Source organism: Hypanus sabinus, chromosome 10 (genome assembly GCF_030144855.1).
Source record: "Hypanus sabinus isolate sHypSab1 chromosome 10, sHypSab1.hap1, whole genome shotgun sequence".
In the NCBI taxonomy this organism is placed as follows: Eukaryota; Metazoa; Chordata; class Chondrichthyes; order Myliobatiformes; family Dasyatidae; genus Hypanus; species Hypanus sabinus.
Genome location: NC_082715.1, coordinates 67,197,230 through 67,218,070, shown reverse-complemented (window position 1 = coordinate 67,218,070; position 20,841 = coordinate 67,197,230). Strand labels below are relative to the sequence as shown.

The window sequence follows — 20,841 nt, the reverse complement described above, 5'->3', positions numbered from 1 at the left end:
GGGTAAGTTGGACTTGAAGATGAGCAAAGAAATAACAAATACTGTGGCCTAACATTATTTTAGTTAAAATAATTTTGAAGTGTACCAGCAAAAGTGAATAAAATATATGGATCAATTAATGAAATAAATCATATGGATCAAATAATAGACACTTACTTCCATCAGGCAGGCGGCTCAATACAATTCCACTACCTCCACGAGCTGTTACTAAAAATCCAGCTTTAATTACTGATAAGATTGCAAGTCCTTGTGCTTTTGCTATCACGTGAGCTTAAAAATGAACAAAATGTTAAATAAGAAATTTGAAGTTCTCTCATTAAATAATAAAATTAAGTTCATTGCATGTCTTCTAAAATGATAAACTGATCCTATGAGCACATACCAGAAAAAGAAACCCTTAAAATATGCATTTCATAAATCATTCCCAGTTCATTAACAAAAAAAAATTAAGTATTTCCTTTGGAAATAAACTATGTCAGCTTAAAAAAGATTACTTTTCTGGAGATTTCTTGATGACTTTTATCATGGCCTGGATATTGTTCTCACAATCAGTCATTTGCAATAACAGCAAAAAGTAAATTCATCTCTCAACTGCAATAAGTAACAAGATATTCTACAAAGTACTTCTCAATTGGAGAAAGCAGGCAAGCTCCACACAAACAACACCCACAATCAAGAGTGGTGCTGGGTTCCTAGAGCTGTGGGTCAACAACACTTTCTGTTACACCACTATGCCACTTGTAGAATCGTGGACTCTATCTCCCATCCCGTCCATGCTAACATCATACCTAACTGTACAATTACCATTTAAATTATGACTTTCCATGTGCTGGCAATTCAAGTGTTTGTCTAAATACTTCTTTAATGCTAAATACTTCTTTAATGTTGTGAGTGGTACCTGCCCACTGAAGCACTGCATATTCCATTCAATGTCTCCCATCCACTCCATAATGTACTGGTTAGGCACTGGAGTACATTCAGCCAGAGACTCATTCCACCGAGATGCAACACTGAGCATCATAGGAAGTCATTCCTGCCTGTGGCCATCAAACTTTACAACTCCTCCCTTGGAGTGTCAGACACCCTGAGCCAATAGGCTGGTCCTGGACTTATTTCCACTTGGCATAACTTACTTATTATTATTTAATTATTTATGGTTTTATGTTGCTATATTTCTACACTATTCTTGGTTGGTACGACTGTAACAAAACCCAATTTCCGTCGGGATCAATAAAATATGTCTATCTATCTGTCTGTCAATCTCTTACCCCAAAGCTATGACCCTTGGGAAAATGCTAAGGGGAGAAGTTCCTACTATCTACCCTCAGAAAACATATCCAATGATCTAGGAAGTATTAGAGAAAATGTTGATGGGACCCTGTGGAAAATCGAAACAAAAATAGATGAGGGGATACTATTTAAGGATAAATGGAAAGTCAAAGGGAGGCTTTCTTCCAAATGATACATATAGAAACAAGAGCATAACATACTAGGTGGAGTGAACAGGTAGAAAAGTGATTGTGGTAGGTAGATGCCGCCACCACAAAGAAAACATGGAAGATTGTGGATTTTTGTTGTAATGTTCTGATTTGTATGGTTAATAGTAAATTAGTTTATTATTATCTCACTTAGTGAGGTTAAGTATATAGCTGGTCTTCATACAGATCAATTGAATACATTGAGATAGCACATGGAAAACAGTAACAATGCAAAATAAAGTGTAACAACAACCTCTGCAATACAGGTAAAGAATAAGGTGCAAGATCATAACGAGATTGATTGTGAGGTCAAGAGTGGAACTGATGTGTATCATGGCTCGTTATGGAAACACCAATGCCTTTCAACAGAAACTCCTTCAAAAGGTAGTGGATTCAGCCCAATACATTACAGGTGAAGCTCACCCAACCATTGAGCACATCTACATGAAACACTGTCGATGGAAAGCAGCATCCACCATCAGAGATCCTCACCACCCAGGCCATACTTTTCACTCACTGCCGCCATCAGATAGAAGATATAACAGCCTCAGCACTTGCACCAAGTTCAGGAGCAGTTACTACCCTCAACCATCAGGCTCTTGAACAAAAGGGAAAAACTACACCCACTTGCCCATTCATTGAGATGTTCCCACAATAATCTTACTTTAAAGAGCCTTTTTCTTGTTATTTATTGCTATTTATTTACTGTATGTTTGCATTTGCAGTTTGTTGTCTTCTAGTTGATATTTAATTTTTCCTGTTATAGTTACTATTCTATAGATTTACTGAATATACCAGCAGAAAAATGAATCTCAGAGTTGTATGTGGTGACATACATGTAGTCTGAAATTAAAATTTACTTTGAACTTTTACAATAATCCTATAAAAGTGGGGAAGAAGCGGTCTTTGAGCTTGTTGGCACATGCGTTAAAGCGGTTGTATCTTCTGCCTGATGGTAGAGGGAGAAGAGTCAATAACCAGGGTGGGTGGGTCTTTGATCATGCTGTCTGCTTTACTAAAGCAGCACTAGGCATAAACAAAGTTCATGGTGGGAGGCTGGCTTCTGTGATGTGCTGTGCCTACAACTTCTTGCAGTTTCTATACCAACATATGATGCATCCAAATAGTACATCAATAAAAGTTGGTGAGGGTCAAAGAAGACATACCACATTTCTTTAGCTTCTTGAGGAAGTAGAGTCGGAGATGAGCTTTCTTGGCTGTAGCATTAATGAATGGCCCAGGTCACGCTATTTGTGATGTTCACTCCTAGGATATGGAAGGTCCTAACCTTAGCATAATTTATGTAAACAGAAACATACACACTGCCTTCCCTCCTTAAGTCAATGACCAGCTCTTTTCTTTTGCTGATATTGAGAGAGTGGTCATTATTATGTCAGCACGTCACAAGGCTCTCTACCTCTTTCCTGTACTCCCACTATCGTTATTTGAGATATGGCTCACTATGTTAGTCTTACCTACAAACATGCAGATGGATTTAGAGCAGAATCTGAATCGGTTGATGTGGAGGATCAAAAACTCAAAACCCCAAAACCCAATAATTAAACCATTGCATTGCTTAGTAATAATTGTAGCTTTCATCGGGGCAGGGCCTTTCTCACTTTATCCTTTAAAATTGTTCCGATCATTGACCGACGTAGCCTAACGCTTTTACAATGACTGATGGCATTTCACCTTTTTTGATCGCTTTATTATTTCCACTTTATTTTCAATCATGATCGTGATTATTTTCGTGAACATAAACACTGCGGATTCTGAGCTCTGCCGCGGGGTACTACGTCCACCATACTGAGACAGGTTAAATAAAGTCTAGGGTTCCGCCGGGTCCTAAGATTCACCACATTGAGACAGGTTGAATAAGGGACTTGAGCATCCACGTTTTTTGGTATCTGCGAACGGTCCCAGAAACAATCCATCGCGGATAAGGAGGGTCGACTGTAATTAAATCAGAGATTGATTTAATTACAGTTATAGCAACTGTCTTGAGTGGAGTCAGAACTGTTTGCAATTGTTCACAAACAAGAGAAAATATGTATATAGTGGAAATCAAAGCAATTCACACACAATCCTGGGAGGAACTCAGCAAGCCAGGCAACGTCTATGGAAAAGAGTAAACAGTCAATGTTTCAGGCTGAGACCCTTTATCATGACTCAGGAAGGGTTTCAGTCTGAAATGTTGACTGTTTACTCTTTTCCATAGATGCTGACTAGCCTGCTGAGTTCCTCAAGCATTTTGTGTGATTACAGATGCTGTAAGTTAGAACAAAGAACAAAAAACAACCTGCTGGAAGAACTTAGTGGGTTGAGCAATATCTGAGCAAGACAAATAGATTGTTGACATTTCAGGTCGAAAATTTGCATCAGCACTACATGCAGAATCTCAACTTGAAACATGGACAATCCCTTTGTCTCCTCAGATGCTGCTCAGTTTTCTGAGTTCCTCCAGCAGTTTGTTTTTCAACGTTCTCTGATCTCTTTCTTTCTCCAGAATCACAAATGTGCCTTGAGATGCCACAAGACCACCAATAATAATGAACAATAGATTTCATATTGCTTTCCTACACGTGGAACATGATCCCTGAACCCAGTGCCACCATGTATCTAATTCCTGGAATGAGAACATGAAAAGAATTATAAAAGCCCAAGAGAAGACAAGACATATTATCTATGTCCATTGACATGAAGATATGCCAAAAAGCAACACATTACTAACTTACTAACCTGGTATAATTACATCAGGTCCATTTCTTGAAGTTATTTCTGTAAATTCTCTTAGAATTTTTGCAGCTTTCTTGGCTTCAGACTTAAGATTTGATGGAATTGGATTCACTGGAACAATGCAAATAAGTTTATTTAAAATGCTGCTTGCAACACCATATTTTTTACAAAATGTACAGTATCTCATTAAAATTTGTGACATTACATTTGAGTTTTTTTTGTAAATTACTGTAACAATGTGTTGGAAAGATTAAGTCTGTATTAGTTACAGGATTACACTCTAAGTAATTGGTGAAATAATGAGATGATCAGAAATACTGTTAAAAATAAATACTTTTAAATATATACTCTTCTATGAAAAGTTATATCCATGGATGGATATAACGGAATGGGAAGTGTAATTAAAATGGGTGGCTACTGGCCTGGAGTGTACATGATATGGAAGAGAACCAAACAGAAAAATATCAAGACATTAGTAACTTTGTAGAAATGAAATAATTCAGGATAACTTGACAGACAGGATTCCAATTTTGAGAAGACATTTCCCATTAGCAAAAAATGTAGACACTAGATTTCTAAAATAAAAACAGAAATCAGAAAATGCTAGAAATACCTAGCAAGTGACTTGCACAGGTAAGAAGAAAAACAAAATTAATGTTTCAGGTCAAAGGTCCTTTGAAAGAATCAGGAAGGATTAAAAAAAAGATTATTAAGCTTCAGAGAGGTTATGGGGAGGGGGACGTCTCTGACAGTCCCAGGGTCATCTTGAGGATAAACTGAAAATGAGATTATCTGGTCAGTGACTGAATGGGAGCAGGTAAGGAGTGAGGACATAGATAAAATAACCTAGAAGAAAAGAAAATAGAAGCTGTGACTGTGGAGAAGGAAGACATCCTTGGAGGAGAAAACATTCTTTGAGGCCCTGGTTAAGAAGAAGGAGGTGCATAGCAGGTAAAAGCATGGAGGAGCAAATGAGGTACTTGAGGAGTATAAGAAATGTAAGAGAACACTAAAGGAAAGCTTCCATAACATACATTTCAAAAGTTGTATTCATAACACCATCTATCTGCCAATTTCCATCTGCCATAAAAGACAGAGAAGACTAAAGACATAGTTACAAATGAAAACCAGCAAAAAAAGAAATAAGCTCAGATCCCACTTAATGCTGAAGATGTGTTCCTCAGAGGAGGAGTGTTAAATAAACCTACGTTATGCAGGGTCATTATAACATTACATAAATGGACATATGTGCCTGATAAATATTAAAAAATCAAACCCGAGATATATGCTATATTATTTCATGAAAACACAGTAATTCACGGAATAACAAATATAGAAATAGGCCTAACCTTTATATCAGTGGAGCAGCAACACATTGCTGCAGCAGTGGAGGGAAGTGGGTGGTGGTTACATCTTGGAGGAGAGACCAAGCCATGGTTCCTCCTCTAACTTTAGCTTCTTCTTCAAGTAGGCAGCAAGATTTGACTGCTTTTTCTTAAATTTCCTCTCATGAAGCAGTTCTTGGTGGCAGGAAATCATGTCGAGAACACCTCTCTTTGCCTTATTGCTTTGCTCCCAGCCAGGGTCATTATCGATGAATTGGTCCTTCATTTGTGTAATTGTGGTGATGCTAGTGTTGAGGAATTTTGTGCTGAGGTTTCTTGCTGATGTTTCCTCTTCTCTGTCCTCCCTCTTTCGGCATTCTTCCATGGCTTTCTCTGCCTCTTTCAATCAACTTCACAGCTCTTAGCTTCATCCTTCCCCCTCCAAGTTACACCTATTGCCTAGTCTCCTGCCGCCACCTTTCAAATTTACTCCTCAGCTTTTTTCTTCAGTTTTGCCGAAGGGTTTTGGACAGAAATGTCAAATGTGCTTTTCTCCATAGAGGCTGCCTGGCCTGCTGAGTTCCTCCAGCATTTTGTGAGTCCAGTATTCTCAGTTTGGTGATGGTCTTAATGATGCACTGAAAGATTGTTTAGTTTGTGGAATCTTAAAGGAGAGCATTCAAAAACAGCTCCTAATTAAAACACAACTTGTATTCAAAAGAACAATTGTAATTGCTGTTTCAATGGAAACAGACAAAAATGCAATTAAGTTAGAGCAGTGTTTCCCAATGGGAGCGACACTGCCCTCCCAAGGGAGCATTAAAGAAAATAGAAGTTGTTGGGGGAGGGGGTTCAAGATTCTTGGGGGAGGCGGTAAGCAGCACCCTAATTTGAGGCACGAGACCTGATCGACAATGTCCACTCACTGCCATCGTCAACATCCAATAGGCATTTCCAGTTTATTTGAATTTAGCCCCGTTAGTAGTAGTAGTCTCTCGAAGTCCGAGGAAGACGAATGTGTTGTGCAGTCAATGTCTGTGGGACGCATATGACTTCTGAGGCCGAAGTCCGAAGCGCAGATACGGTTGCAGATGGGACAAGGAGCACTGCCTGTTGGGGCAGGAGCGGACGCCTTCCTGTGTCTTTCTCGACTCGCCTTGAGGCACTGCATGCGCCAGTTGGCTTGTAAGTTGTTTGCTGCCTTGGAGCATAGATTGCACCACTTGGACCAATCAGCAGCAGTGTGTTCGAGATGGCGGGGCTGGAGTTTGGCCCAATTAAGGTTTGACTTGTGGTTGTCCTTGTACCACTTCCTTGAGTGACCTTGGGCACGGTTGCCCTGCTCAAGTTCTCCGTAGAGCAACTGGCGCGGCATGCTGGACTCATCCATGCGGATCACATGGCCGGTCCATCTGAGCTGAGCCTTCAAAACCTTGGTGAAGCTTGTGGAATTGGCTCGGTCCAGGACTGTCAGGTTGGAGATACAGTCTGGCCAGCGGATTTGCATGATTGATCGCAGAGCGTGATTGTGGAATTTTTCAAGCTGTTTGACATGTCTGCGATACAGTGTCTAGGTTTCACAGCCATATAAAAGTGATGAGACCACAACAGCATTGTAAACCTTCAGTTTAGTGGAGTGGCGAATGTCTTTGTGCTGCAGAACTTTGACCCGGAGCCTTCCGAGTGCCTGGCTTGCTTTCTGGATCCGACATGATTTCTTTATCAAGGGCCCCGTCACTGGAGATGGTACTCTCCAGGTATTTGAAGTTGTCAATGTTCTGTAGTTGTATAACATCAATGGTGATGCATGGCTGCGGTGGGGCACTGTTAGGTGCAGGCTGCAGGAGGACCTCTGTTTTACCGAGGCTGATTGTCAAGCAGAACAATTTAGATGTGGCGGAGAATCTGCTGACCATTGTTTGTGCGCAGTGATCCTCTTGGTGCGCTATGAGTGCGCAGTCATCTGCAAAGAGTGCTTCTATGAACAGCTTTCAGAGGGTCTTTGTGTGTGCTGCAAGGCAACATAGGTTAAAGAGGGACCTGTCCAGGCGGTATTTGATATAAATGCCCAGGTTTAAGTCTTTGACAGCATGCATTAGTACTAGAGTGAAGAAAAAGTTGAAAATACTGGTGCAAGCACACAGCCTTGTTTAAAGCTGTTGGAAATGTCAAATTTCTCGCTAGGTTCGTCAGCTGAGAGAATCCCTCCAGTCATGTTGTCATGGAAGAAGCGTATGAGGTTGATGAACTTTGGAGGGCAGCCAAGTTTCCCGAGGATGATCCACAAGGCTTCGCTGTTGACAGTATCAAATGCTTTAGTCAGATCAATGAAGACAAAGTACAAGTTCATGTTCTGCTCCAGGCATTTCTCCTGCATTTGTCTAATAGTGAAGATCATATCCACAGTACTGAGTTTAGGCCGAAAGCTGCATTGTGATTCTGGGAGGTTTCCTTCAGATACTGCTGAAAAAAGTCAATTGAGGATGATGCGAGCCAGGATTTTTCCAGCGATGGAAAGTAGGGAGCTGCCCCGGTGGTTCTCACAGATTATTGCAGCATCCCGAAGGTCGGGTGGCATTACTTCCTCTTCCCAGATACTGATCAGGACGTCCTGGAATGCTTTGAGTGACTCCTGTTTGAGGGCTTTGAACAGTTCTGCGGGAAGGCCATCCTTGCCTGGAGCTTTGCCACAGCTCGTCTGTTTGATGGCTGTGCTGACCTCGGTCGGGGGGGCGGGGGGGGGGGTAGTTGTTGAGGTGCTCATGGACTGGGCTCTGGGGAACCTGGTCGAGTACTGACTGGTCGACAGTGGAGGGGCGGTTCAGGAGCTGACTGAAGTGTTCCTTCCATCTGATGTTGATGCTCTTTTTGTCCTTGATAAGCGAGGATCCATCTACAGAAAGCAGAGCAGCTATTCTTAACTTTGAGGGACCAAAGACAGACTTGACGGCGTTGAAGAACAGCTTGGTGTTGTTTGTGTCAGCATAGTGCTGAACCTCATCCGCCTTCTTATTCCACCATGTGTCGCGCATTATACGGATTTCCCTTTGAGCGAGTGCCTGATAGGACTTGAATCTGTCCTTTTTGCAGGTGGAGTTTGGGTCATCCTGCCATTCTTTGAATGCCTTGTTCTTCTTGGTGAGTAGGTCATCGATGATGGTGCTATTCTCATTGAACCAATCTTGGTGGGTGCGCTTTCTGCGGCCTAGGGTTGATTTTGCCATTTTAGTTATAGCATTTTTGAAGTGGCTCCATTTCTGGATTGGGTTACCTGTGACTGGTTGGTTTGTTGATAGTTTCTGTTTAAGAGTATTTTGAAATTCGTGTAGACACAGAGGGTGCTGAAGTTTGGAGGTGTTAAAGGATGGCCATACTGCCTTTGGACGCTTTTTGTGATGTAGCTTGAGGGTGGTGCGGAGGAATCTGGTCCGGCCAACACTCTGCTCCTCGCATGGCTCGTGTGATGACTACATCTTGGATGTCACATTGACAGACAATGACATAATCGATCAGATGCCATTGTTTGGGTCTAGGGTGCATCCATGTTGTCTTGAATTTGTTGGCCATTCTGAACACTGTGTTCGTGATAGTGAGGTCATACTCTTCACATTTACTGAGAAGCAGAAGGCTATTGCCGACTCCGTGTCTGTCGAGCACTCCACTCCACTGATCCTGGTCTTGGCTGACTCGGGCATTAAAATCTCCCAGCAAGATCAGCTTATCACTGGCCAGCACTGAGCGCAGGATGGAGTCAAGGTCAGCGTAAAACTGCTCTATGGTTTCAGTAGGGCTGGTCAGGGTGGGGGCATAGGCACTAATGATAGTTGCATGTCGGTTTTGGCTGAGGGGCAGACATAGCTTCATCAATCTTTCGCTGATGCCAACAGGCAGGTCGGGGAGCTGTTTCATCAGGGTACTCCTTATGGTACTCCGTGGATCCTGTCTTTGTTCTGCGCCCTTCCTCTCCAGAAGAAGTCGTAGCTGCTTGCAAGCTCAGTGATGGATCCCTCATCTGCAACCCTGGTTTCACTCAGCGCTGCGATGTCAATGTTGTAGCGAGCAAATTCTTTACCAATGAGAGCTGTTCTCCTTTCAGGTCTTGCAGTGTTTTCCTTATCCATTAAGGTGTGAATGTTCCATGCTCCTAGATGGAGAATCTTTTTCTTTTGATTTCGACCGCAATGATTGGGTGATCCGTCAGTCGCGGTTAACTGGCCGAATGATCTAGGGCAGGCGATTTTTAGGCCACCTCTTCTAGGCCCCTCCCTGATTACAGGGTGGGCAGCGCTGTCCTGAAAAGGGCTGCCCAGTCACCCTTTTTGCTGCCGGACTCCCCTACTGCCCTGGGTTCAGAGGAGAATGACCATCTGTCCAAGGGCCGCCTACGTGCAGGTTTGCAACTGCAACTCAGTGGTCACCTCCACCTGTTGGTTCGCTGCTCTCCCATCACTGTAGGACTCTTGAAGAGAGAAATAAGATGAAGATGCACAACACAAGGACCTATGCGTGAAAGATATTATAGTGAAAAAGCCTTAGCATGGAGACAGTCCCACTCTCTCGGCCTCAGAGGTCAGGATCCACTGGCACGAAGATCGGTACACATGTAGGCCTCTTCGGCTGCAGGAGTTGCCGGACAATATTGATGAAGTCCTCCCTCCTATTGACCGCCTACGGGACTCCGGCTCCGGATTTCTTCTTCGCCCCGTTAATGATGGATAAATACATACAGCACAATCTCTATGAGCCTGAAAGCAGTTAAACCCTGAATTCTAATTCTGCTAGAAACAGAAACTACAGAAAGTGTGTCAATACAATGTTACATACCTGGTATGGTTTTATTCCATTCCCATCAGATCAGTGACACCCCATGTGTCTTGCTTCTAATAGTGTACTGTCTCATGAAGCCATGAAACCATCAAGATTGCAGGATCACTTCCATAAAAGACACACTGAAAGGCTACTTACAGTATTACTCAATTGCAGGAGGTGAAAAAAACATTTGAAAAGAGTTAACCTGAGTGAATCTGCAGATGCTGGAAATAAATAAAAACACAAAATGCTGGCAGAACTCAGCAGGCCAGACAGCATCTATGGGAGGAGGTAATGATGACGTTTCGGGCCGAAACCCTTCATCAGGAGTGAAGTAACATGGGATGGTCGGGGGGGATAAGAAGTTGGGGGAGGGATGAAGTAGAGAGCTGGGAAGTGATAGGCTGGAGGGAAATGGGGTAGGGGGAAGGTGGAGAATTATGGGAAATAAAAGAGAAAGAAAGGTAGGGCCCTGGGGGGAGATTATAGTGAGAAAGAAGAGCAAGAAAGAGAACCAGACTATATTTTAGATAGGGATATTTTAGATAGATAGGAATGGGGGTAAGGTGGGGGCAGGGGTATCAATGGAGCCTCCTACCTGCCAGCATGAACATTCAACTCACAGACCTCCGTTGATACCCTTGCCCTCCCCCCTTACCCCCATCCCTATCCATAATTTTAGTCTGGTTCTCTTTCTCTTTTGTCCCCCCCTCACTATAATCTCCCCCCATGGCCCTACCTTTCTTTCTCTTTTATTTCCCATAATTCTCCACCCTCCCCCTAGCCCATTTCCCTCCAGCCTACCACTTCCCAGCTCTCTACTTCATCCCTCCCCCCACTTCTTACCCCCCTCGACCATCCCATGTTACTTCACTCCTGATGAAGGATTTCGGCCTGAAACGTCGTTATTACCTCCTCCCATTGATGCTGTCTGGCCTGCTGAGTTCTGCCAGCATTTTGTGTTTTTATTTGAAAACACTTGTACACTTGAGTCATTTGTCAAGAAAGCTAAAAATGATTATAAGACATAGGAGCAGAATTAGGCCATTCAGCCTTTTAAATCTGCTCTGTCATTCCATCATGGCTGATCACAGATCCTACTCAACCCTATATATTTGCCTTCTCACCATAACCTTCGATACAATGACCAATCAGGAAACTATAACTTTCCTTTTAAATATACCCACTGTCTTGGCTTCCACAGCTGCCTGTGGCAGAGCATTCCACAGATTCAGTACTCTCTGTCTAAAAAACTCCTCCTTATCTCTGTGGTCTTCATCGTGGTTTCATTGTTTCTTATAACATTGCCAAAATGATACCAAAGTGTGGAAAATTAATAATGCCTGCTGTATCAGAAGTGTTCACCACTGTTCTCAAAATGGATATTAGTATTTTAAAATCAATTTCTCTGAGTAATAACTCTACCTCATTGTATTGATGAACTGAGTGAAGACATTGAGCATCAGCTATGCAGAGGTATAAAAAACAGAATTTGGCATACAATTATGAGTCAACTGTATGAGACAATGAGGCATTGCTAATGGCGTATGTATGGTTTATCAGAAATGAAGAAGTTGTAAAAAGTTAAAAGCAAATATGAATGTAGAATCAATCTATGATGGGCTCAAAATGTATATTGAGGATAAATGTATTCCGATTAGGAACATGATTGTGTATCACCATATACCGGTGTAGCACTAGCAAACCTTTCCACTAGGATATCAAGGCAGATTTATACTTCTGCATATGGGCTACGCCACAGGCCTGATTTATACTTCTGCATAGGCTCCACGTTGGTGTGCGCCAAGATGCTAGTTGGCGGTAGGTTGCCACTGTGTTGAATTTCTTTGTGAGAGACATGGACGAGGAAATGTATTTCAAACATTTTTGCATGTCGGCAAGTAGATTTGATTATTTGGTTCATCTATTTCACATCAGTCTACAGACATGGTGGAGAAGAAGTGACCGGAAACGCATAGGAGGAAATGCGATACTACCAAGCGGACCAATCACATTTGTTGCGGTCTGTGTTGCCGCCACATGTGAATCACATTTTTGGGAAGGTGCACATCACCCTACAGCGTAAGTACAGCAAAGGGTACGTGGTACCTATGGCTTAGATTCGACGCTGAAGTATAAATTGGCCTTTAGTCCCCTACCAGTTCAGGTGGAAACCATCTCTTCTCTACAGGTCCCACCTGCCCTGGAAGAGAGCCCATTGGTCAAGAATCGTATCCCCCCCCTATACTAACTCCTTACCCACATGTTCAACATATGCTGAAGTCTCAAAGAGCTAAAGCTTCAAATAACCACTCTAACTCTGTCCAGTACAACCAAAGGTTGCTCAAACAATGGTCACTCCACTTGTCTGTGCTTTATTTTTGTTTGTTCTTGCAATCTAATCCTGATCACTGATTGGCCGCTGCTCCAACTCCAAACTGCTGCAAATCAATGCCTTATGTACTCCATCGTTGAAACCTGAGCGAGCTAGTCTTAGTGTATGCTCCATGGACAACAGTTCCCACCTATCCTGTGTCTCCTTGTAAGTCAAGCCCTCCAGTCCTGGGAACACCCTCATGAACCTTCACTATCGTAATTGAATCCCTCTATAACATGATTCAAGATTGTTTAGTATCATTTTCAGTACAGAAGTGTAAAGGCAAACAAACTAATTGTTACTTCAGATCTGTCGCAGCACTAAAAAAAAACACAATAAGATAAAGAGCAAAATAATTTTAAAAAAAACATAATACATACAAATACATGAGATAGCTTAAATAATTCATTGTATGTTTGACTATAAGGTGACGCTAGGCACAGGAGTGTCTGTACATAAGGTGTCAAGGTGACTGACAGGAAATTAAAAAGTAGTAATGATGGATGATGGAGGGTCTGGAAATGTTGATCAGCCTGACTGTTTTTGAGTCTGGCAGTCTTACCATGGATGCTAAATAGCCTCCTTCCTAATGGGAGTGGACCAAACTGCCCTTTAGTGTGTGATCCTTTATTATGTTACTGGCCGTTTTCAGGCACCATTCTGTAGCCACGTCCTTGATGGTGGGTAAGTTGGTGCCGGTGAAGCTTTCTTGATTGTGTAGGATGTGTTCTGGGACCATGGGAGGTTATGGAACAGTGCACTCCCAGGAGTTTGAAACCGTTCAGTTTCCACTGCTGTACTGCTGATGTAGAGTAGTGTGAGATCTCCTGAAGTTGATAATCATCTCTTTTGTTTGGATAAGATTGAGGAAAAGGCTATTTGTCTGGTTACCAAAGTTAAAAACAGTATTCCAGGTGATATTGCACCAAAATCCTGTACAGCTGGAACATGTTTTCCTCCCCACCTTCTTCCCCGAGTCGCCATTCTCAGAATACTATGTACATGTACCCCTAGTTCACTCTGTTGTGCTACACTTCCCAGTGCCACATCAGCATATTTTGTTTACCAAGTCCTGATTTAATTTCTTAAAATACACAGTCATCTGGGTTAAGTTTCTTCTGCCATTCCCGACCCACTTTCCCAGTAGATCTAGATCCTATTGCAAGTTCAGCCAACCTTCTTCCCTACACCACCAATCATCTGCAAGCATACCAATCATGCCAGGCACTCAGATGGTTTTTTATATATATATGACAAATAACAGATGATCCAGCACTAATCCACCACAAGTCACAGGCTTGAAAAGCAACACTCCACAGCACCTTCTGATTACTTCCACCAAGCCAGCTCCATGCATCAATTTCATCCTTGGCAACATCCTAATCAATTTGATATGTACAAAGATGTAAATATAAACATCCAAACCACTACTCAACTACCATTTAGTACTTACACAGATCTGTGCTTCACTTTCCCGATTATTGCTACTGTTTAGTTTACATCGCCTGCTCTAATCCCCCTTGCCAAAGGGTCTCAGCCCGAAACATTATCTGTACTTATTTTTCATAGATACTGCTGAGATCCTCCAGCACTTTGTGTGTGTTGCTTGGATTTTCAGCATCTGTAGAATTTCTCTTGTTTCTGAAAGAATACCTCTACTTTATTAATAAAACTTTTTCTGATAAACACATTTATGGTAAATGATCATCGCAAACAATGGAGAGGCAAGCAAAGGTGAGGCTGAGTCAAGGGTTGAAACATGTTGGTACAGGACAGAGTCAAGGCATATTCTAGTCAAAGCCGGGGTAAGCAAAGCACAGGAGAGGCAGATTTGAGGCCTGTGAACCTAAGATGAAGGAGAGGTTTGATCGATCCAAGTGCCAGGCCAATTTAGGAAGGTTGGGTGCAGGCAAGGTCCAAGCCCAGGTCCCAGGTCGAGCAAAGAACGAACCGACATCTGGACGACTTCCATGCCAGGCCAGATGGATTGATAACGCAGCATGCTGGGACCAGAGGCGAGGGTCCAGTCTGTTCTGTTTGCTGCTCCATGACATTTACATGGCTCTGTGCTGAACTGTGGCCTGCTCTGGCTGTTTTGGGCTTTGTGTCTGTAGACTCACTTTTGATCTGAATGGTATTTGTTTACTTTTATTGTTTGCATGATTTTTTTTTGCACATTGGGTGTTTGACAGTCTTTTTTTAATATAGGCTCTTTTGGGTTTCTTTGTTTTCCAGCTGACTATAAGATGCATCGCAAGGTTGTATAGTGTATACATACATTGATTATAAATGTATTTTGAACATTATGCTTTGTAACTTCAAAACATTAAACTAATTAAAATGAAGACACAGGACTCCAAAATGCAGGTCCAATTTCGAGTTTACTTTAAGTGATGCATGTACATTTCACGTAGTAGCATGATGAAGTATCCAATAATTCTGTAAAGAATTATTTAAACGAACAGGAAAACTTAATCTCTGTAATGTCCTGGTTAAGATTTTTACTGCCATACTGTGAAGTTTTATCCCCCATGGTGTGTCTTATTAGTAATAGAGTTTTGGCTTTGATTAAAGATAATGAGTTATGTTGTCCAACTTAGGAATGTTGTGTCATCCAGTTGTAACTTTCTGCAATGAAAGATTCAGGAGAGATCGGTGGGATCAGATTTCTGAAGGGCAGTAGTCCGGTTTGGGGTCTTTTTGCAGGAGCTGCTGAATGGGGGACAAGGGAAGATGCTGTAGAATTCCATTCAAAGCAGAACCCGTTGTAAGAAGTTCATTGCACAGATGAATGGCTTCAAGGAGGAAATGTCAATACTCTTGAGAGACCAGCTTGTTTGAGATGGTCTTTGACGGAAGTTCGAACTGTGGCTGGTGTCTTTCATACAGAATGTGGATTCAGTTTGCGAGTAAAGCGATACACCTGACTACTCCAGAAATGATCTCACCAGACTGGTTTAACTGTATGGGCCCTTTTATTTTTCTCCTCATTTTCTTCTGTAATTGTAAATTTGGTAGATGTATTTGTTTATAATTTTATATTGGTGTATGATCTGTTAATTTGCAGGCAAATGATAACTTTGCATGGAGCAGTATTTAAATATTCGCTATAATGCTGCTTAAAAGATTAAATACACAACATTCCTCCCTGCTTAGCTATGAACTCCAACTTAATGAAGAAAGCATCCCAACTATATACACAGTATATATTACATACAGACATCCATTGCATCATAAATTTTTCAATTGTCCCTTTCAGGCCTGAAGATTTAATTGCTGTACAGGATTTCTTACTCCGGTGGGATAATGTCTTTCCTGACAAGGGGATCACTGTGCTTTCAGGTGAAACTTGTGCCTGTGAAAACAATCTCAGCTTCTGGGCCCTCCTCCATGGTGGTTGTAGGATTTGACTCTGAGAATGCAAGAAGTGATTCTAACAGTGGTAGACAACTTCTCTTCTTCCTTTTCTTCTAGTTTGTGCATCTTGATCTTTGTGAAACCCCCGGTTTCCTTGGCTGCACAAGTCTAGGGAAAACAGAGACAGAAACTGAAACAACTCTCCCGCCCCAAACCTCAGTTTGCGGGGATGTGGTATAATTTGCTAACCTGTTACAAATTAGTGCTATAAAGTTACAGTCATATGTGCACAAGTTGGAGCTCATCTTGAACTCTGTCACTCATGCACTGAGCCCTCGGTCAGTGTGAAAGCACACACCACCTTCCGAACGTCACTCGCAATCCATCTCCAACAAACAGGTCTCCCACCGGATTGTATCCGACAACCAGTTCTCCCTAGTGACTTCTCTCTTCATCTCCTTCACCAAGAAAACCTCCCCCTAACTGGGTGGCACACATTCTACATCATGCCTTACCTTTAACATCATCCCTTACCCAAAGGGGCTGAAAGCAGAACAAACTGCTAATTGAAATAGCTACAGCATAACAGTAAAGATGTGAACTAGGGCATTACATTTGGAAGGTACTTTTGGTTCACTGGAATATTATCTTATTAATCCTTCTATCGTTCCCTTTACAATCTAATCTCTCCTCTTGGTTTCCTCATCCAAAACATCATCTGATGAATCCTCTGTTTTCATATTGACTCCTTTCTTTTTGACCTTTCATTCATCCAGTAGGCTTTGGTCTTTGCATCTACTTTTAGAAGCAGCTGTTTGGCTCCCACTTGAAGTTCATACAATACTTTAATGCAGACAGAATAGATTCTCGTTATTTATACACGCAAAAACCAAATGCTTGAAACTTTCCGAAAGCTCCACAAATTCTCTACCAGTAGTTGTCTTAGCCATTCATGGCCCTACAATGCTGGTCCTTCTGTTTTTAAACACATATAAACCCAATGTGACTTGTTGGTTGTTATATTTCACAATTATGATTCTCATTCCCACACGAGTTATCTTTTCTCCAGTATAACTTCTGTTATATTTCTGGTAGTTTGTAGCTTGGGTCTGTGGAGGTCGTATCTTTTGCTGACTGCTAAGATAATGCTCAACAGTGCTTAATTGTATTGCTAATAAAGGATCAGATAAAGGGTTTGAGTTTTGGAGCAATCATTGGAGCTGTGGGCACATCACACCGTATGGTCGCAGGAAAACAACAACTGTTTTGTGTAGATTTTGGATTAGTTTTGCTGCTGCAGATGACCTTTTAAGAGGTTTAAAAAATCATGAGGGGAACAGATAATATGAAATGGCCAAAGTATCCAAGGCTTTTCCCCAAGCCAGGGGACTCCAAAACTAGGGGACACACTTGCACCAGTCACTCCCCCCTTTATTTCTGTGGCACAACCTCTCATGGTCCCAGAACATGGTGCTACACAATCAAGAAAGATCACCAACAGCTCTATGTTCTGCGGAGGCTGAAGAGAGCCGGACTATGCACATCCATACTCACAGCCTTCCTCAGATGCACAGTAAAAAACATCCTAACATGTTGCATCACTTCTTAATACAGAAATTACACTACAACAAGACAGAATGCCTCTACAACAGGTAGCCAAAATGCCCAACACATCATCAGCACGAGCCTGCCATGCATTAAGGACATATATACAGAAAGCTGCCAGAAAATGGTCAGCAATATCACTGACCCTGCTGATGGACTGTTTGCCTCTCTCCCATCAGGGTGGAGGCTATGTAGCATCCACATGAGTACCACCAGACTCAATAACAATTACTTTCCCCAAGCAGTAAGACTGATCAACACCTTCACCCAATAACCCACCCCACCACATGCCCTCGCAACATCCACTTTATAGTTTTCTGTCAGAGTCACCTATAGACATTCCTGTACCGAGTGTCACTTTATGGACATGCAATCTATGTATATATAAACTATCTCATGTATTTATAATTACTGCGTTTATTTACTATTGTGTTCTTTATACTATTGTGCTTCTCTTATGCTACACTGAATCTGGAGTAACAATTATTTTGTTCCCCTTTGCACTTGTGTACTGAAAATGACATTGAAAAAATCTTAATCTACATTGAGATTTAAAAGTTATAAGTTACCAGAGGAAATGGTAGAATTGGGTACAATTACATGATTTGAAAGCCATTTTAATAACCTGTACTGGAAAAGTTTAGAGGATCATGAACCAACCATAGCCAAGTGGGACTACCTCAGTTGGGCAGTTTGTTCAGCACAGACGAAATAGATTTAAAGATCTGTTTCGGTGGTGTATACCTCTGATTTTATAACACAAAGATAGATAATATCAGAGTTTAAAAATAGAGGGATCAAGCAATAAGAATGAAAAAATATAGCGAGTTGCTATAACCTGGATACTTCACCAGGAAGGGTGGTGGAGGAATATACTAAACCAGATTCAAGTATATTGGAGGGAAAACACAATGTGAACCTAGCTGGGAAGCACTTAGAGCAGAGAAGTCAGTTGTGTAGAATGATTATGTAATTCAACAAATCGCACTTTCACTTACGCCAACTATGTAACATAATTCAACGTAAATGATACACCGCACAAACATAATACATTTTTGAAAACAAGTGATCCTCCAACGAAAGCTACAGTACTCACTCTTTAAGGGAAGTTCTCCAGTAAAGAATCGAATCTGAAACCATCCAACAATGTCCACTTCGTTCCTCTTCTCGACTCACCTGAGTTATCCGAACACCTGTCCACCTCCCAATGAGCGGTCAGCGGGCCTCAACTTAGCTCTCCGTAAAACTGCCAGAAAGGTCAGACACCCAGAGGTCGTTGTAGCTAATTTCAGCACGTTTTCCTATATTTATAAAGTGATATATGATAATATAATATGATAATATGATAATAACCGTGGGGGTTAATTGATCAGGCAAGACGGAAGGCACCGTAGATATAGCGAGGACCCAGTAAAGATGGCGGAGCGTTCAGTTCTTTTCGTCTGTTTGGGTAAATAGTCGTTCTTTATTTGTTAGATATCTTGTAGTGTTTGTATTGACATAACGCTTTTTGTTTACGGCGCCCTGTTTATCAGGCGAGTGGTGGTTACAGAATAGCCAACGAGCCTCAGAATTTTGAAGAATGAATGGGTTGGGGATCTCATTGAAAACTATCGGATTTTGAAAGGCTTTGTTAAGTGGGTGTGGTGAGGATGTTTCCGATGGCGGGGTAGTGTTGGATCAGAGAGTACAGTCTCAGAATAGAGGGACATCTATTTAGAATGGAAATGAGGAATTTCTTTCGCCCGAGGGTGGTGAATCTACGGAATTCGTTCCAGTGTTCTGTGCTATGTTTAAGGAGGAAGCTGATAAATTCTTGTATACTCAAAGTGGGAAAGGTTACGGACTGAAGACAGGCGATGGGGAGGGGCGGTTGAGAAGGAAATGCATCAGGCATAATGAAATTGGACAGTTGACTCGATAAGCCGAGAGGCTTAATTCTGCTCCTATGTCTTATGGTCTTCTCACGGTGAGGTCCCGCAGAGCAGGGAGCCACCTCCGCATACGGAAAGTTTAATTTAAACGGGTGATGACGTCCCGTTCAGACCAGTCTCTGCTGCCCGGGGAAGTACTGTACTCAGACGATGTTGTATCAAGGTCCTTTCGGGTCTGTCGACGATCTAGAGATGTACTCGGAGCACCCTGGCCAATGTCTGCCCCTTAGTGAAGCACTTCATACCCAGTTGCAGAAATACCTGCACAATATCCAGGCTTGGGTTGACGCGTGCTAAGTAATATTCAAGCCACTCGAGTGCCAGGTAATGACCATCTCCAACAAGAGAGGCTCTAACCATCGTCCCTTGACATTCAGTGGCATCACCATCACTGAATCCCCTACTATCCACATCCTGGGTGTTACCATTGACAGGAAACTGAACTGGTCTGGCTACACCATGACTACAATAGCAGGTCAAAGGCTAGGAATCCTGCAGCTTGTAACTCACTTCCTGATTCTCCAAAGCTTGTCCACCATCTACAAGGCTCAGGTCAGGAGTGAAATGGAATACTCACCGCTCGCAAATCCATCAACATTCAAGAAGCTTGACACCATCCAGTACAAGGCAGTCCACTTACTTGCTACCCCTTCTACAAGCATCCAATCCCTCTACCATTGAAGTACAGTTGCAGCAGTGTGTACTATCTACAAAATGCACTGGACCAACACACCAAAGTTCCTGAGGCCCACGACCACTATCATCTAGAAGGATGAGAACAGCAAATACCTAGGAGCACCACCACTTGGAAATACCCCTCTAAGTCACTCACAATATGTTTTTTTTGGAAACAAATCACATTTCTTTCATTGTCACTGGGTCAAACTCATGGAATTCCTTCCCTAACAGCACTGTGGGTGTGCATACACCTCAGGAACTGCAGTGGTTCAAGAAGGCAGCTCATCATCACTGTGTCAAGGACAACTAGGAATGGGCAATAAATATTGGCATATCTGGCGACTCCCACATCCCATAAATGATTAAATTTTTAAAAAGTCGCTAACTGCTTTCACAGTTTCCTGGATGGAAATACTAATATGAAAGTATGTGTGTGTATGTATCTGTGTGTGTAATACACACGGTCTGAGAATGGTGGATGCCTGGAGCACAAAAAAAGGTCATGTAAAAAACACAAAATACAAAAAAAAAGCATGACTGAA

General features: G+C 42.1%; 2 protein-coding genes across 4 annotated transcripts in view; one reads left to right on the top strand and one right to left on the bottom strand.

Moving 5' to 3' along the window:
* Positions 1–18,906, bottom strand: part of sh3yl1 (SH3 and SYLF domain containing 1) — an 80,636-nt gene extending 61,730 nt beyond the window's left edge. For both annotated transcript variants that reach the window (XM_059982011.1, XM_059982012.1), the window contains exons 1-3: positions 18,784–18,906; positions 4,218–4,325; positions 157–270 (exon numbers count right to left, since the gene is read on the bottom strand). In XM_059982011.1, the coding sequence (XP_059837994.1) occupies positions 157–270; positions 4,218–4,325; position 18,784 (223 nt within the window). In that variant the 5' untranslated portion in view covers positions 18,785–18,906. The remainder of the gene's footprint in view (positions 1–156; positions 271–4,217; positions 4,326–18,783) is intronic.
* Positions 18,907–19,058: 152 nt separating this feature from the next.
* acp1 (acid phosphatase 1) overlaps positions 19,059–20,841 on the top strand; it is a 36,764-nt gene continuing 34,981 nt past the window's right edge. The window contains exon 1 of one of the 2 annotated variants that reach the window (XM_059982002.1): positions 19,059–19,137. In XM_059982002.1, the coding sequence (XP_059837985.1) occupies positions 19,104–19,137 (34 nt within the window). In that variant the 5' untranslated portion in view covers positions 19,059–19,103. The remainder of the gene's footprint in view (positions 19,138–20,841) is intronic. The other variant, XM_059982003.1, reaches the window with a different exon arrangement.